The following is a 19256-nucleotide window of genomic DNA, read 5'->3' as shown; positions in this document are numbered from 1 at the left end:
GCTAGGATTACCAGAGGAGATGCATGCTAAAATTGGTCACGGACTATTTGTCATGTAATTCAAAACATGCCATTATCTGCAAAAAAAAGTTAATGGCAGAGAGATGATAATGGATCAAATCTGAATATGGTGGCATTTTTCACCCTTTGGACAAACCATTGAAGTGTTTGACATCAAAACAGTTGTGTGTTCTGGGAGAAAATGTTGATCTAAGAAAGCCTTAACGCATCAAGTGGATTTTGATCAGCTATTATGAAAGCTTCGATGATGTGCAGATAGCATGCAAATAACTGTACAACCGCTGTGTGCTTCAGCCAAGACATAATGCTTTTTTTCTTTATATACTGTCCATCTTCCTTGCACCCAAACATGCTCATCTCATGTTTCACAGAGTCGCTCAAAACCTTGAATGCATCTCACAAACAAAATGTTCAAGGAGCATTTATTGGTCTGCTGGTGTGGCTGCTGGTTCATTTAATTTGTCAGGATATAAAGTTGCCTTTCCTTAAAATGGACTATAACCACCTGATTGCTAACACTTTGTTTTATAACCCAAATCCAACTGGATCCTTTTGACGATTTTACAAATTAGAAGTATCGGCACAGTGTCGTCAACAGTGGGTAATGGGTTGGTGCAAGTTTGTCACCAACAAAAGGGGCCTTGCTATAAGTTTGGCTCATTACTTGCACACACTTTTACCTCGGGCTCCGTTTCATGGCCACATCCAGACCATATACAGTATGGATAAGCTTAGAGGCCATAAGGGGTTTCAACTAATCAGCCCTTAATTTGATGGTTTCCCACTAAATTTGAAGGCCCCTGTGGCACCTCAGTGGTGAGTTTTAAGAGATCACCCTGGAATTGCAGGAAATTTAAAAAACTACTGTACCTTGTTTCAAAATTAAGGCATTTTCATGACAAATTCAGCTTGTTTTCTTCTTAAAGTGTTTTGTTTTCTCGTTTAATTTATGAAATGGTCCCTTTCTTTGAAGATGAGAAAAAATGGTTTATTTCTGTACAGGCCTCTTATTAGCAGTAACGGGTCTTCTGAATTGCTGAAAGGTACCCTTGAAATGAGCCTATGAACAACAGGACTGCCCAATGAAAAATACTCATACAAAAGAAATACTGGAGAATTCATGTTATTTAATTTTAAATTGCATTGTATACCATTATATGGGACTGCAAAAACAACACTGTCAAGTGACCCAACAGTCTCTACTTTTCGGGGTCTAGGCTCTTCTTGATCCACAATATTTGGACTAGTTTTCGCCCCCCCCCAAATGATAAATGGGGCACAGTAACAAGAGCAACTTTTGCCCTTATCCTAGCAATTAGATGTATGTTTTCAAATGATAGACGTACTAACAAGCCAGTTTGTTAGATACAAAGCTGTTGTGACATTCCTCTAGGGCAGTGGTCCCCAACCTTTTTTACTCATGAGCCACGTTTAAATGTAAAAAGAATGGGAGAGCAACACAAGCATGAAAAAAGTTCCTGGGGGTACCAAATAAGGATTGTTCTTGTAACCCATAGAAACCACCCTGCAGGTAGCACTTACTTGTCTGTTAATTGAAAGCTAAGGGGTTGTAAGACTTGGGTCAAACCTTGCACTTGTTATCCCATATCACCAGCTACTCAGCATGAAATCTTAAAGAATTCCAAGTGCATCTTCACCCCCAAAGCGAGCATCATTCTAGACGTTACCATATAAGCATTTTGCCCAAGTTTGTATTTCCATTTCCCGTGCTAAAATATGTACATTACTGTTCTTGCCTTTTGAATTTTTAATAGACCCCAAAAAACTAGGATCCTCCTGAACTTTTCAAGTTAAAAAAAAAAAAAAGTCACCAAAAAATAGAAAATAAAAATATGATCCAAAACATTGATTTTAATTGGAGTGAAGTGTGCAGACATTATGCATAAAGATTAAGTGAAGTAGCAATTTACTGAAGGGTTTTGCTGATTGAAAAGCAGCTCTCAAACCTCAAATGACTAGAGGAGAGAAAGGGAATTATAAGGGGCTATGGCTGGGGGGGGGGTACAAATCTTAAACAAATCCCTCAGACTAAATCTGAAGCAGATGTTGGCATGTAGTGAAAACAAAACCGTAAACCAGATTTGCAAAATTACGGCTAACCCGTTGGCTACTGAAGAAATGGAAAGGGTGGGGGAGGGGGGGGGTCGTTATCCAAAGTCTTGTTGGGGTGTAAACATTTTATCATCATCTACTATTCTTCCCAGCAAGAACGGAGAAGTCTTCAAGGAGACTAGTATTGCAATTACAAACGAACCCTCACCCAAAAAGGGAAAGGAGAAAAAAAAAAAATGAACAACTGTGTTGAAGGCTTTGTAATTTCCCTAGGTACAATTTAGCTGTCACTTATTTTAAAATTTACTCAAACATGCATTTCGAATAGCACTAACGTCACATGTCAAGTGCTTTCCAGCCAATTAAGTCTAAACTGGAAGTCTGTGTTAAACAACTGAGTGATTAGACAAGATAGCTCATTTCCGTGCTCTTTTGTTCAGAATAAAAATACCACATTTATATTATCAGGCTCAACAGGATTTTCTGACAGTGAGAGAATAAAAAAGGGGGAAAGAAATAAAAAAAAAAGAAAAAAAAAACTATCGAACAGTGTCCGTACAAAGCATGTGAAGCCAGTCATTTAACAATCATCCTTCAAAAAGCAATAGCCATGAATGTAACTTAATTATGACCTAACGATCCTTGACGAAGCATCATCTTATCTTAGTCTCGTTCCCTTAGGGTGAATAATTGGCTTCTGTCCTTTGGTGCCGGTACTAATCCTAATTGCAATAAAGGCGAAAGAGAGCCAAGGGTTCCTTCATTATAGCTGCAAGATAAGAGTTCCTAAAATTAAGAGGAACTCGGAGGACATACTTATAAAATAGAATAGATAGAAGTTTTGCTCAAGTAAAATTGTGTAGTTCAGGTGATGGTGCAGAAGAAAGACCAATGTTACAGCAGGAGATATCAACATCAACACTGTTCTATGGAAGAATAGCAAAATCCAAATGAGTGGAGTGATCACAAGTCATGGACAATTAAAGTCCCCCCCAAGTACGGCACACCTTAACATTCCAACATATTCAGTTGATGATAGTCTAGATCAGTAATCCCCAACCAGTAGTTCGCGAGCAACATGTTGCTCTCCAATGCCTTGGATGTTGCTCCTGGTGGCAGGTGCCTAGTTTGGAATTCCTGGCTTGGAGGCAAATTTTGGTTTCTTAAAAACCAGGTGTTCTGCTAAATAGAGCCTCCTGTAGTCTGCCAGTCAACATAGAGACCACCAAATAGTCAATTACAGCCCTTATTAGGCACCCCAGGAACTTTTTGCATGCCTATGTTGCTCTCCAACTCTTTTTATGTGGCTCACGGGTAAAAAAAAGGTTGGGGACCCCTGACCTAGATGGCCAAACTTGGGGGTGGTCCAGAAGAAGAATGACATTGTGTCAAGGGTATGTTTTCCTTGATAAAATGGAAACCTAATGTGATGTTGTCACTCAAATATGTATTGAAGAACAGATTTTATTCATACCCTATGCCAAACATTCGTATGGGTCTAAACCCATGTGCAAAATGGCAGCGGTCTAAAAGTAACGTGATGTGTGGTACACAAGAAAGATGTTTTTGTGCATTTAGCATTGTGTGCCCTTGATGGCATTTATAATCCCTATGTTATATGTTGCACCATCATCACAATGTATAGTGTCAGGTGCTGCCACATGCCACTTTCATCATCCCAAAGATAAAGCCCTAACCCCCTACACTGTGCAGGGACCTCAAATTGTATTACACGCCTGCGGAATCAAAACAAAAATTAAAGGAAGGATATAATCTTATGGGTTCACCATTCATTGCAGCATAATTATAACAGGCAAAAGCCATGATCATCCTGTAAAAATATTATGTATATAGTGTTTAGCAAGTCATTTGTGGCATTATACTGGGGTGGAAATCAAAATCTATTCACCCAAACTATTGTTTTAAAAAAATTGAATATTGAAAATACCCCCCATTGAGGCCTCTTGCCTTTACATGGCCATGAAAACCCCAACAGACTTCTAATTTGCCATTTCTAGATCTAGCTATTAGACAGTTCATTCTCCTATAGGGTTATAATGGGTCTGAAAGACTTACTGCAGATGAGACATTTGGGGGATTTATTAAATGATGAATTGGAAATTTCTGGTATTTCCCCAGGAATTTAAATTTTTACATTTATTAAGTTACTTGAGAGTCCGAAGAGTGAGAGTAATGAACCGGGTCAAAACAAAGCATTTCTTTCTTTCCCCCATCTGCCATTTGTTAATCAGCTAAAACCAAAAAAATTGGAAAAAAATCTTAGAAAACAGGGTTTATGTATAAGGGTCAATGAATCCATTAAATTTGTTTCCATGTCATGTGGATAATGAAATGGTATCACAAAATGATGAATGGTTTTTTTTAAAAAATATTTTTGTGAAAATGTGGTGATCTGGTTTACCTCATCTTATCCAGGGTCCACCAACTGGTAAAATAGATCCATTCTGTCCTAAATGAAAATGTCTTTCAAATATTGCAGATTTTTCTTAAACTGCACCAGGATTGGAAGCTAAAAGTCCATTGTTTAGCCAAGACACAACAGGTCAAAAGTGTGTATACAACACTGGTACTTGTTGAGGTTGGGTATTGGTTTTGGGAGCAACAGGGCCAATTCTAGAGGTCAGGTCTGAAGAAAGATATGGAAGTTGGCCCAACCTTGAAATATTTCAAAGCTTATGTATCTCAGGCCAGGTCCACCAGATTTGCCATTTTCCGCCCCATCTACCCTACCATGACAGAAGCATCTAGTGGCCAGTGTTTAACCAATCAGATTAATCTTTTTTTTTTTTTTTCTTTATTCATTGTATTTATTGAGATTTTCTTATTAAAATCTCTGTATCAGTGTTTATATCAGACACACAATATTGCTTTGTAAATTGCTAAGTGCAAGCCAACTATACAAGTCATATAAAGTGAGACAATATCGACCCCAAAGACAAAGGAATAAGCAACATTTTTTTGTTAATGCATAATGTGACAAGAGGTTGCGCCATGATATAGGGCCAATAGGTCAGATATTGTGCTATTGGTTTGTTTGGGCTGTTAGCCACTGACAATGTTCCATCCAGCCACTGGAATGTCAATGTAGATACAACAGTGGCCCAAATAAAGTCCAAAAATTCAAGGGTCGCCTAATTTTAAGGTTGATGGGCAGGCAAATATCAGAATTCTCTTTTAAAATATATTGTAAATTATATAATTTATTGCACAAAAGTGCAGGATTATGGTACTGGCTACAAAGTCCCCAGAGACTGCTATGGCATATGCTATTGTCACCTCCTACACAACAGACCCACAAAAGCAGTATTCTCAGTAACGGCTAAAGCTGAAACATTCAACTAAGTGTGCAAAGATAGGTTAAATGAACTGCAGTCATGCCATGGAGCAGACTGAAGCTGTTTGAGTTGCACCACAGGGTGCCAAGGCTAAATCAATAGGCCTGCTTCTGTTTGAGGGCAGCCAGCATTTATAATAACTACAAAAAGCTCCCAGGCCTAGATTTCATTGTCTTACCATAAAAACAGACAAGTGTAGGAGATAAACAGGGTTTTTTTAACCAAAGTTCACTAGCATGACAGCACAAGTTTAAAAGCATATCAACAATACTATCATAAATCACAGGATTGTAATTTGACTCATGTGTGATGGAACCCAAGTCAGATGGTGTTAGAGGATTCCCCGTATTAATTCTGGGTATTACAATTTTGTTTTTGTTTACCTTTAGAGGAAAAGGCAGGGTGGCAATAATAAACTGAAATATACAGAATTTCATTTCATCCATGATGTGGAGTTTTATGAAATTTGGACATGTGAAATTGTCCACTTTTTGTTGCATGACTAGAACAGGTGAATTTAAAAAATAAAAATATGGTGAGGAACGTTTCCAATATTTACAGGGTACTAAGGACATTCCAAGCCACCAGAAAGCATTAGCAGGAAGCACGAAAGGCATTAGCCAACTAAGTTATAAAGTTTATTCTTTCTCTAGAATAAATTCAGTTTGATGAAAACCCTGCTACAAATTAACTGAACCCACAGAGATCAAGAGCAGCTTTTTGGAAACCAGAAACCAACACTGAATTTAAGGATGTCGCTGGCTTTATGGATAAACTTACTTCTCCAGGTGGACCGTTACCAGGGGCGAACAAAGGTTAGACGTTGGTTTGGCCAATCCCAGAGTTACGATGCTCTCGTGTATGTTTTCCGCTGTCTCAGCGTCACCTCTAATGGCCGCGGTATTAAGGACGTGGAAGAAGGATGTGATCGTTGTATCTTTCAGAGGAACATCCTTCTCTTTCATCTCCTTTAGAACGTTAATGGCATCTACAATAAAGCAACACAAAGGGCCCTTAGGTAATTTCATGGAGTGAAAACAAACTGTTATTAAAACAGCATTTCAAACCCAGCAGGAATGTAAATTCTGGTGTATAATGCCGATTTCCAGTTAATTACTACTTGCATTTTCTAAACGAGACTACAATTATAAATCCACAATAGCATGGTTTATCATTTCCCCGCAACTGTGACTACAAATTACAGATAGCAACTGTGTGCCCACTTTGCAATACATAACCCTGTACGGTCTGCCCTATAGAGGCGCGATCCTGGTAAATGGATGCTTTTATCGTTCAATGCCAACATCTGCTAAATCTCGCCATTGTTTCTTCAGCAGATGGCTTGTCACGGGGCCAGATAATAAAGATGTGTTTACAGTGTACATAGAGCCAGACTAATGGCCTGATACCGATAGGGCCTGTTTGCTGTGTCGATACTAATTAGCCAAGCAGAGCCAATGAAAGCTTTCCAACAGACTGCATGTTAAAACATTAGGCTCATTAAGCCTCATTAAGAAGGCAGAAATAAACATGTTGGTGTGTGGGATAAGTAAAGGGGATTTAGTTTGTGTTGGTTTTTAATTATCACACTGGCAAATGTTTTGACCACTTTATATTAGGGATGGAAGCAACCGAACAAAGCACGAATGGGACTGATATCTCTACTCTTCTAATTGCTTGCATATTCATCTATAGGAGGGCAGTCAATAATGCACTCTCATTCCATTAGTTCCTCTCACTGGCGCTGGTTGACGCGGCAGAAACTGAAGGTTATATTAAAATACAAACAATATATAAAAGGGTACAAAACATCTGAAAAATGTTATATGTGACAAATATTGCCTCTGGCTATGCTTATTTATTAACCTCACTTAGGAATAGAAAAATGCAAAATTTCAAGCTAAATCCACCCTGTCTTAAGTCATAAAAAGCTGCTTGACATGGGTGGTTAAATCCCCAATCTTAATCTTGTCCAACATCTTATTGCTCATTAATATTAACTGCTCATTAATAATAATGTAAAAGCCTGTACTCTTTCCAGAAGGCTTCCACAATGTTCCAAGCACACAAGCATTTGTAAAGTTTGGCATCGATGGCAAGGATCAGGCTCTGCTTTCCAATTGAGAGCATAAATATCCAACAGGTCGAGGTGCAAAAACTAAGGATGCCCTAAATCCTGGATTTGGTTCAGAATTTAGCTGAATCCAAACTAATTTTTTTTATTTTCTTTATTAGGATTTGGCTGGATCCAAGAGCCTGGGTGAACTCAAACTCTATATACAGTAAATAGGGGAAAAAATGGTTGCACAATTCACATGTTCATCATTCATGTCTGCCTGTGAGCCAGCTTTTCTACTGCAGAAGAAGGGGTACGGATTCGGTTTGGTGTTTGCCCAAATCCATTCAAGTGGATTCAACAGAACCCTGAAAAGCAGGGTCCACTGCATCCCTAGCTAAAACTGCCTTCACATCCGCCCCACACTTTTGGGGCAAAAAACTTCACTTTCAGCAGGACAATGATCCTTAACACTGGGCCAATAGAAACAATGGAGTTTCTTAAGAAAATGTGTGTGTCCTACAATTTCTGTGCTCCTTGGGAGCCTTCATATTTAGCAATGTGGAATCTCAAACCCTAAAGAGAGTACTGCAGTATAGACTAAGAAGACATAGCTTCTAAAGCAAAAGGGTGGCACGGAAACATACCATAGGCTCTATCCCTAATACATCCCATACTGAACAAGGTTGTGGAGGTTTGTTTGAGCAAAGAGAGTCAATGTAACACAAGGCGGCTCCCCAGATTTGAGGGGGAAAATAAATAATTAGCAATGTCCTGCTCAAGTCCTTCTAAAGTTTGGCTGAAGATCTAGAAAGGAAAAAACTATGTCCAGGAGGAACAAACATCCAGCAACCCTCCTGATAATGAACTTGAATTCCCAATTGGGAATTCTGGGAGCTGAAGTTGATGGTTGGCCCCATTACAGAAATACAAATTTGTACACAAATGAACAGGCCAGGGGTCCAGGTTAAATGTCCTCAACCCAGTCCTGGTCACAAAACACAAACAACCTTAAAATTCTATAGTTTGAAGTATATTTTCCCAGTAAGAACCTAAACATATTGAGCCTACAGTTGAAGAAGTGTTGGGGAAAAGGAAAACAGAATAGGGCAGCAGAACAACCCTGTACTCATTTATGACCTGCTATTCTTAAAGGGATACTGTCGTGGGAAAAAAAAAATTCAAAATGAATCAGTTAATAGTGCTGCTGCAGCAGAATTCAGCACTGAAATCCATTTCTCAAAAGAGCAAACAGATTTTTTTATATTCAGTTTTGAAATCTGACATGGGGCTAGACATATTGTCAATTCCCCAGCTGCCCCAAGTCATGTGACTTATACTTTAATAAACTTCAATCACTCTTTACTGCAAGTGTGATATCAACCCCCTCCCTTTTCCCCCCCAGCAGCCAAACAACAGAACAATGGGAAGGTAACCAGATAGCAGCTCCCTAACACAAGATAACAGCTGCCTGGTAGATCTAAGAACAGCACTCAATAGTAAAATCCAGGTCTCACTGAGACACATTCAGTTACATTGAGAAGGAAAAACAGCAGCCTGCCAGAAAGCATTTCTCTCCTTAAGTGCAGGCACAAGTCACATGACCAGGGGCACCTGGGAAATTGACAAAATGTCTAGCCCCATGTCAGATTTCAAAATTGAATATAAAAAAATCTGTTTGCTCTTTTGAGAAATGTATTTCAGTGCAGAATTCTGCTGGAGCAGGACTATTAACTGATGCGTTTTGAAAAAAACATGTTTTCCGATGACAGGATCCCTTTAATATTTATTAATCAATTAATAGGATTCTTTCTGTACATTTCCCCCACAAAGAAATACGGACGGCAAGTCTCAATAGGTCTCGAGTCCCATTTTTCAAAATAATTTACCCACTTATTTCCTTTGCCCAGGCAAAACAGATGGGCTACAGTAATTTATGTTTTTTTTTTTTTTTCAATAAGTTTCAGGAAAGCAACAGTCGACAAAATGATTATGCTCTGCAAATAAAGCGTAGCAAATGCCTTCCCAATGACCGTCCAGCACAGGGCTAGGGGCGAATGCATTACTTCTGCCTTATTTATATTCAATGCATTGCCTCATTGGTTCTGCACATTTCACTACGCTGGTACATATTTTAAACAATAACAGAAAGCTTAAAGCTAAATTTGTTTCCGAGAGCTTGACCAAGCACATAATGTTTCCACTGAGGGCCATATTGGAAGGCAGCTGATGAAATACACGGCGAGCGCTAGCGAAGGTTTCGACGCCTCTTTGAAAATTGGAATTTAGCCGCATATTCGGAACATTTTAATACGAGCAAATGTATGCGAGGCGACAGCCAACGACATTATGAAAAGGCGCAAGGAATCCTGCTGGCACCTTATTCTTAAATATTATTATACTGCTGAATTTGGATCATGGTTCAGATTTTAGCACATACTGAAACATACGCTCCGCTTGTGAAGCTGGAAATTCAGAATTAAGGCCTAATGGTTAATATTTGCGGAAACAAATGCAATGGGAATCGGCTCTACTGCACTGCACGTATGTCTGGCTTATTGGGCTGCTATGAAATGACTTGACCACGAGGAAAGTAGAGGCAATCACAGTCGGACGTGTATTTTCCTAACAAATATCAAAGAAACGTCTACCTTCTTTAGCTTGAAATTAATTAATAAAGGTTGAACCAAGAGATCTGTCTTTTTTTAACTTACTATATGTACTCAACCAATAATTTGTCTTTATTTCTTAGGAACCCTACCTGTGTGTTCCCCTGCCCCAATCAAGTTTTCAATGTAGTTCTTGACCTAGGGGCCACCAACATCCACTGCAGTTGCTATTGTCATACCTTCCCTTTAAATCTGGATATACACCTAAAGACCTCGCCAAATCAGCTGATCCTTATGCGTTTTTGGTCCCACATGATCTGAGTCAAATTGGGCTGATCCAATTGTTTGACTCTGTACAACAATCAGGTCATGCTTCACGCCTATGAAGATATATAATATAGGTCTATTGTCACACACCCTGGCTCTCCCAAAGGTGAATGTCTGGTAGTAATGGAGGGACTGGCACCCTCCCAAAGGGAGAAAACGCTCACTGGCACACAAGGCAGGTGCAAGTAGCGACAAGCCCTTGCAAAGATAATTGCGGATCTGAAACGTTTCATGATAACACCCCTTTGTCCCAAAGCAGTGTTACCCGAAGGTGTACGGAGACCAGTCTGCAGAGGACTCAATCAATGTACCAATGTTGTCCTCCCCTGTCGGGATTTTCAAACTGCTAGATATCGGATTTTCATCCAGCCCCAGCTGAGAAAGCTTTTGGGAGGGCCTCATGGTCTAATAAGCTCCCAACTTGGTCAGGAGGCCCCAGTATGACCACCTTATAATAAGTATGAAACGTCTATGAAACGCTTTTGGGAGGGCCTCATGGTCTGATAAGCTCCCAACTTGGTCAGGAGGCCCCAGTATGACCACCTTATAAGTATGAAACGGATACACTGTATGACTTAACAACTGCCAGTTAAGATGTTTATCACTTGCATACAAACCTGTGAAGGTCTTAATGACCAGCCATGCAAATGTGTCTACTTTATAATTGTCAACCGCATAAAGAATAAGGCCTCTAATGCTTTATTATACCCAACGATTTCCACAGGCTGCAAAAAAAATACTCAAAATATTATGTACATGTGTATTGATGGCGTGGAAGTTCCCCGTCCCCTTCTTTTTTTCTGTACCCCTCTTTATTTTCTAAAAATGCCTTAATTTAAAAAAAAAAAATGTACAAAAGGTTTTTCTGTAAAGAATGCAACCAAGAATTAATGCTATGCATGCATCCCTATGCATACTGTAAAAACTAGGGATGCACCGAATCCAAGATTCGGTTCGGTATTCGGCCAGGATTCTTTTTCAGAAGGATTCAGATTCAGCCGCAAATTAGGGGCGTGGAGGGAAATTGTGTGACATTTTGTCACAAAACAAGTAAACAATGTTTTCCCCTTCCCTAATTTGCATATGCAAATTAGAATTTGGATTCAGTTCGGTAATCGGCCTAACCTTTCGCAAAGGTTTTGGGGGTTCGGCCGAATCCAAAATAGTGGATTTGGTGCATTCCTAGTAAAAACATATGATATATAGGCAGCTTTTTCAAATTATAATGTTGTTCAACTAACATACCATACTAAAAACCGAACTGCCCCTTTAATCTTACAACACAGATTTTCAGTAATCCCAGGAGGCAGAATAAATCCTGCAACTGGCAAGAAAACACTTTGGCCTAATTAGGTCTATGTATAAAAAAATCGCTTATAGACAGAATAAATGCTGCAACTGTCAGAAAAATGTTTTTAGTTCCTAAACACTTTGGCCTAATTAGGTCTATATATAAAAAAACGCTTATAGACAGAATAAATGCTGCAACTGTCAGGAAAATGTTTTTATTTTCTTAACACTTTGGCCTAATTGGGTCTATATATAAAAAAAATGCTTACAGACAGAATAAATGCTGCAACTGTCAGGATAATGTTTTTAGTTCCTAAACACTTTGGCCTAATTAGGTCTATATATAAAAAAATCGCTTATAGACAGAATAAATGCTGCAACTGTCAGGATAATGTTTGTTCCTAAACACTTCGGCCTAATTAGGTCTATATATAAAAAAATCGCTTATAGACAGAATAAATGCTGCAACTGTCAGGATAATGTTTTTATTTCCTAAACACTTTGGCCTAATTAGGTCTATATATAAAAAAATCGCTTATAGACAGAATAAATGCTGCAACTGTCAGGAAAATGTTTTTATTTCCTAAAAACTTTGGCCTAATTAGGTCTATGTATAAAAAAACCGCTTATAGACAGAATAAATGCTGCAACTGTCAGAAAAATGTTTTTAGTTCCTAAACACTTTGGCCTAATTAGGTCTATATATAAAAACACGCTTATAGACAGAATAAATGCTGCAACTGTCAGGAAAATGTTTTTATTTTCTTAACACTTTGGCCTAATTGGGTCTATATATAAAAAAAATGCTTACAGACAGAATAAATGCTGCAACTGTCAGGATAATGTTTTTAGTTCCTAAACACTTTGGCCTAATTAGGTCTATATATAAAAAAAACGCTTATAGACAGAATAAATGCTGCAACTGTCAGAAAAATGTTTTTATTTCCTAAACACTTTGGCCTAATTAGGTCTATGTATAAAAAAAAATGAAAAAGTCAGTATACGTTCTACCAGAAATGTTTGCTCATTACGGCAAGAGATTTCCCAGTTTTCATGATATTGGCACTTTTTTTTCACAGCATATTTTCTCCCCAACCCAAGAAGGTTATAGTTATAGGTTTTAAGCTCAGCCTTCAGACCTCCTTAAGCGAAAACAAAGCCATTAGTCGGGGCACATGGGCAATTTGTGCCACAAGTCATGATCTTCAAACTCAATCGGAAGAGCGATGCTAATAAAAAAAAAACAAAAAACAAAAAAAACGAGCGGCATAAATGCAAAAGGCACTGAGCTGTGCAAATGTAAATGACAAGCCTGGCAAGTCATTAAAGCTAATGGGCTGCACTGTCCAAGCAGCTCTGGGTGAATTCACATGCAAATTTGTATGCAAAATGCTGGCGCACTCTCCTGCCCCTGATATACCATTAATATCAAGTCTCATGTTTGTTTTTTATGGTAGGTAGATACTTCCCCACATACCTGCTATCCGGCTGTTCTTTGCGAACACCTTGACGAGAGACATGTACTTGCTGGTGTCCAGAACAGCAGAAGAATCTTTACGGTCCCTAAAAAATAAAATGTTCAGCAATTTCAACTGGGCTGGAAAGTCTTAAGTGAACCTGGTGGCTTAATACAGGTATGGAACCTTTTATCGAGAATGCTTGGGACCTGGGGTTTTCCGGAGAACAGATCTTTCCGTAATTTGGATCTTTATACCTTACGTCTACTAGAAAGTCATATAAACATGAAATAAAGCCAATAGGCTGGTTTTGCCTCCAATAAGGATTAATTATATCTTAGTTGGGATCAAGTACAAGCGACTGTTTTATTATTACACAGAAAAAGGAAATCAGTTTTAAAAAATTGGATTATATGATTATAATGGAGTCTATGGGAGACGGCCATTCTGTAATTCGGAGCTTTCTGAATAACGAGTTTCAGGATAACGGATCCCATACCTGTAATAATAAGACAGTAGCTTGTACTTGATCTGGGGATGCACCGAATCCACTATTTTGGGTTCGGCCGAAACCCCCGAATCCTTCACGACAGATTCGGCCGAATACTGAACCGAACCCTAATTTGCATATGCAAATTAGGGGTGGGAAGAGGAAAACATTTTTTACTTCCTTGTTTTGTGACAAAAACTCACGATTCCCATTAGGATACGGTTCTGCCAAGCAGAAGGATTCAGCCGAATCCTGCTGAAAAAGGCCGAATCCCGAACTGAATCCTGGATTTGGTGCATCCCTAACTTGATCCCAACTAATTGATTTTCTAGTAGACTTAAGGTATGAGGATCCAAATTAGGGAAAGATCCAATATCTGGAAAACCCCAGGTCCCGAGCATTCTGGATATCAGGTCCCATACCTGTATTTTTATGCTTCCTTAACCCCACTGAACCAATGCAAACTGTATATTACAAATATACAAGTCTTGCTGTAAATTAGCCGTTCAGAGCAGGTGAAATATCTTGGCTGCAACCAGTAATAAATATATTAAGGACTAACAAAAAAAATTTCAGATTTAACACCCTCTACATTTGGAAGTTTTGTTTTTTTACCTACAACTGCCTTTGATAAAAGGTCTGGTTTGAAAGCCAATAAAAATGATAATTTTCTAGGTCCGGACCACAGCAGAACTCTATATACCGGTAACTGCTGAAGGTGCTACAACTCGGTGCCATGGTTAACTGTATGTTAACTCGGTACCATGGTTAACAGGTGACAAAAAAACAAACCCCTGACTGCTTTCTGAACCATGGCAGCTAATGTTAAAGAGGTGGTTCCCCTTTAAGTTAACGTTTAGTATGTTATAGAATGGATAGAATGGCTAATTCTAAGCAACTTTTCAATAGGTCTTTATTATTTTTTTATTATTATTATAGTTTTTGAATTAGTTGCCAATTTCTTCTGACTCTTTGCAGCTTTCAAATGGGGGGTCACTGACCCCATCTAAAATACAAATGCTCATTAAGGCTACAAATGTATTGTATTGCAAACTGGAGAGCTGCTGAATTAAATGCGAAATAACTCAAAAACCACAGATAATAAAAAAATAAAAACAATTACAAATTGTCTCAGAATATCCCTCTCTACATCATACTAACAGTTAACGCAAAGGTGAACAGCCCCTTTAACCCTATGGTGACCAGGGAGAATAAATATTATATTTGTGACTGCTGAAAGTGGAATTTCCCCCTTTAAAGCACACGCTCAATTAAAATCTAGCTTGACAGAATGGTGATGAAAAAGAAGATGAAATGGCAGAAGTGCTAACGCTGGATACTTACAGCTCTTGTTTAAGGTTAAGCGCCTCATCTGGATTATCATGGCGGCAGCAGAGCTGAATGAGAGCTGCATATGTTCCAATGGCCAAGTTTTCTTGTTCATATTTGGCCTTTACTTCTAGGGCTTTTTGCATATTCTGGAATGAATAAATATAATATATAAATACAGTAAAATAGTCAGCAGGTGAGGTCAGCTGTTTTATAAATCAGAGCAATTTGTTTATTGTTAAAGTGCAATACCTTCCAATAACAAATGGGCTGTATCTCATTATCAGCTGTACAGTCATACGTTGAATATCCCAGGCTAAAAGCATTGCATAGGGATTGGTACAGGTATAGGATCCCTTATCGAGAAACCCGATATCCAGAAAGCTCCAAATTACGGAATGGCTGTCTCCCGTAGACTCCATTTTATCCAAATAATCCTAATTATTAAAAATAATTACCTTTTTCTGTGTAATAATAAAACAGTCGCTTGTACTTGATCCCAACTAAGATATAATTAATCCTTATTGGAAGCAAAACCAGCCTATTGGCTTTATCTCACGTTTAAATGAATTTCTAGTAGACATAAGGCATGAAGACCCAAATTACGGAAAGATCCGTTATCCGGAAAACCCCAGGTCCTGAGCATTCTGGATAACAGGTCCCATACCTGTATCTGGTTTAAGCAGCTATGTTGCTTGAATATGAACAGGTTGAAAATGTTCTCAGGGAAGCAGGTTAAGAAACCTCATAGACATTCACTATTCAATGGGCTGGTTAAACTCTGCATTAAGAATTGATAAATAAACATAAAGCAGATCGAAATTCTGAATTTCAGGAAAAAAAAAAAGTTTTCGGCTATTCAAGGAAAATAAGATTTGCTAAACACATTTTTTGACCCATGCTTGGACCTCTAGTCCAGGCTTGGGTCACCTGATGGGCGAATTTGGGCCGCTTTACTTCACTAAAAAATGCGAAATTTGCGAAATGGCAAATGCTTACCACGAATTTTGACGCAGACGTCAATTCATGGGTGTTAAAATCAACGCCGGCAACAATTTGACGCATTCCTATTTTGTCCAATTCCCAAAGTCAATAGGCGTGCGGTTAATTGTCGCCAGGTGTCAGAATTGTTGCCGGCATCGAAAAACTGACTTCGCTGGCGGACTTTTGCTGCAATTGGCGAATTTATTCACCGGCGGTGAAACGTGGAAATCCATCAATACATTCGCCCATCAGTAGTCACCTGTTGCCAACATCCCACCGACAATTTTTGTTGCACTGTAACTCTAACAAGAAGGCATGTAGGTAACCCGCCGAGGGCTGAGGAGTCCATGTTAACTCCAGGAGACCATTTGGGTAGAGTTTCTCCAAAATGTCTTTGTGTCTTCCCCATGGCAAGTTCATTACTGCTGTAAATAGTTCAAACCATTTTGTTGGTGGTTCCTTTTTTATTTCCATGCATATTTGTTTTTTTTTTATTCTTTCGTGTCATGTGACATCCCAAATAAGGGAACTTTAATGTGGTCATTTGTGTTTCAGGTAGGTCACATACCAGTGAGCACCACAGAGTCATCCGCTTCCGTTTTCTTCTTTCTTCATATTTCCCTGGGCAAATGCATGCGCAGTTTAACGAAATATCGACTTTTTAGTTCTACTTTGGCTTTTCATTCTACTGCTCATGTGCAACCGCACGAAAAAGGAGAAAAGACGGAAGAAGATCACTCTGTGGTGCTCACTGGTATAACCCCGGCCGGTGCCGTTTTCTGCTGATCGGAGCACTGGCCGGGGCTTCAGGTAAGTCAATAAAATCACTTGGGGGTGCCTAACACTTGGTAATTGATTTTCCTTCTCCTTTAAAAGCTGCCTACGCTGGGAGACATCAAAGACATACGAAGATCAGACTGTTAAATCCAGGAATGGAACAGATTTTGCATTTCAGATTGAAAGTCAAGGTTTGTTGGAGATACTGGGAACCGTATCAATATATGACAAGCTACTGGTTGCCCATCACCGATTTAGATTCTTATTGAGTATAAGAAAGTCAATAAAGTTTTTATTTTGCATTTCAGTTTTTCACAATACAGAGTATTATTGCCCCTTTAGTTAAAAAGAGAAAAGGCAAACGGAACAGAGGAGAAAAGGCGAGTGAAGTTGCCAAGTTGGGAACTATACATAGATATTCCTACTGCATCAGTCATGCATTTCTTTCGGATTTCTGCGGAACTGTTCAAATTTATCAGGGCATCCCTGGGCCTGGTATATATGTTTCTGCTTGAGTAGGGAGTAATTTGTTTATAATTATTTTTAATTGGTAGTTAAGTAGTTTTTTCCAGAAGTTTAACACAGTGGGCCCTATTGCCTTTTTTGTATAGTAGAACAATTGCAAGTGACACAATTTAGCCTAAGACTAAGTGCCCCTAAGGCACGAAACGCATAAGGCTTTGCTGTGATGGTTTTGCTCCAATAAAACCTTTTTTTTCAAAATGTGGTCTGGTATGTGCCAGCCCTTTACTATTATCTATTTGCATTAATTGCCTCCCCGAGCTAAAGGTCTGGGGCTTCAGCTTGGGTTAATTGGGTTAGTTCTATCTATTAGTTTAACTATAAGTTTAATCATTTAGCCGGGGGTCTCAGGGGTCTGCGCAATGCCCAGAAGACAGAGGCTGGTTGACAATATATTTGGGAGTGCTAAGGTGGTTTCAGCATAATGGGGTACCTCTTGCCCAAATCTCGATATTATTGGGCATTCCCAAAAGCCATGGAGGAAGGTATCCACAGCATTGAGGCACTTGGGACACTGATCCGAGACCCTGGGGCAAATCCTAGCTAATCTTTACGTAGTGGTATCTCTACTAGAGATAGTGAGTTGGGGTACTTAAGCTCGGGCATCTTTCCACTAGGTAAAGTCAATTTTGACTCCTGGAGACCACATGGATATTATTTCTTCAAAATGTTTTCTCTTGTACTTGACTCTTCAGGCTTCTCAGTGGCGTGTGATTGATTCTAACCATCTGGTTATTGGTTGTTCTACTTTTCCATGCATAGGTGAAAATTTCTAGGGATGCACCGAATCCAGGATTCGGTTCGGGATTCAGCCAGGAATCGGCCTTTTTCAGCGGGTTTCGGATTTGGCCAAATCCTTCTGCCCAGCTCAACCTAAACCGTATATGCAAATTAGGGGCAGGGAGGGAAATCGCGTGATTTAGCGTGAATATGTTTTATCCTTCCCACCCCTAATTTGCATATGCAAATGAGGATTTGGATTCAGTTAGGTATTCGTTTGAATCTTTCCTGAAGGATTCGGGGGTTTGGTCAAATCCAAAATAGTGAATTTGGTGCATCCCTATAAAATTTACAACAAATTCCCAAATAATATGTCCAAAATAAGACCACTTTAGTCTAATAATATGCGCTTCAAGTAGTAAGAGGTCAGGTTTGATTTTAATTGAATTTATCTGTATCCATTAAAGAGAGGATTCTCTTTGATCGCTCCATGAAACTAAGCATTTGCCTTTCTGCCCGCCACCCCCAGCCCAACAGAACTGCAGAATTGCTAATATCATGAAATCTAAAGAAAAATAGAACGAATATCAATTACAAAAGATAAAAAGTTAAAGAAGCTGAACTGTTTCAATACCTCTTCAGAGCAAAGTACCATCACAAGCTGCTTCAACACATCCCCAAAAGGCTTGTTCTCAGCTTTCAGGGTCTCAATCTCTTCTTCTAAAGACGAAGCCTTTAACTCCACAGACTAGAAAGGAAAGACGGACAATAAGCAAAAAAAATCCACTTCAATCTATGAAACAGGAGGATTTTGGTTGTAGGTTGCAGGAGTTAAGGGTGACAAATACAAGTTAACTGGGAACTAAACATTATAGGGGCAAATTTATCAAAATCTGGATGAGGGGAAAAAAAAACAGAAAACTTTTGACTTTTTTTCTCGAATGCTAGCTTATTTTTTTCTGGAAAAAAGTAGCATGCGTGTGAGAATCTCATTGTCCCATTCAATTTCAATGAGACTGAAAATGTTGGGAAAATAAATAAAGTTGTCCAAGAACATTCCCCTTGACTTCTATCCGACAGCTTTTACTTGCCGAGTTTTCACTGGTGACTTTTTGTGGTTTTATTCTTTAATAAATGCAGATTATTCGTGGTTAGAAAGAATATTCTCGAGTATATTTGTAATTGTATTTTTTTTTACTGCTTTTTTTCTCGAAATTGTGCAAAAAAAAAAAAAAAAACGCCCAAA

At 38.8% G+C, this 19256-nt stretch overlaps 1 protein-coding gene across 1 annotated transcript in view; it reads right to left on the bottom strand.

Annotated features, from left to right (window-relative positions):
- The window catches only part of lrpprc.L (leucine rich pentatricopeptide repeat containing L homeolog), a 94282-nt gene that overhangs the window by 44030 nt on the left and 30996 nt on the right, over positions 1–19256 (bottom strand). The window contains exons 20-23 of the mRNA XM_018262550.1: positions 18645–18758; positions 15023–15156; positions 13209–13294; positions 6230–6437 (exon numbers count right to left, since the gene is read on the bottom strand). Coding sequence (XP_018118039.1) covers positions 6230–6437; positions 13209–13294; positions 15023–15156; positions 18645–18758 — 542 coding nt within the window. The remainder of the gene's footprint in view (positions 1–6229; positions 6438–13208; positions 13295–15022; positions 15157–18644; positions 18759–19256) is intronic.

The sequence above is a fragment of the Xenopus laevis genome, chromosome 5L, assembly GCF_017654675.1.
Source record: "Xenopus laevis strain J_2021 chromosome 5L, Xenopus_laevis_v10.1, whole genome shotgun sequence".
NCBI lineage: Eukaryota > Metazoa > Chordata > Amphibia > Anura > Pipidae > Xenopus > Xenopus laevis.
The sequence above is the reverse complement of the archived record's forward strand: the minus strand, read 5'-3'. Positions and strand labels throughout refer to the sequence as shown.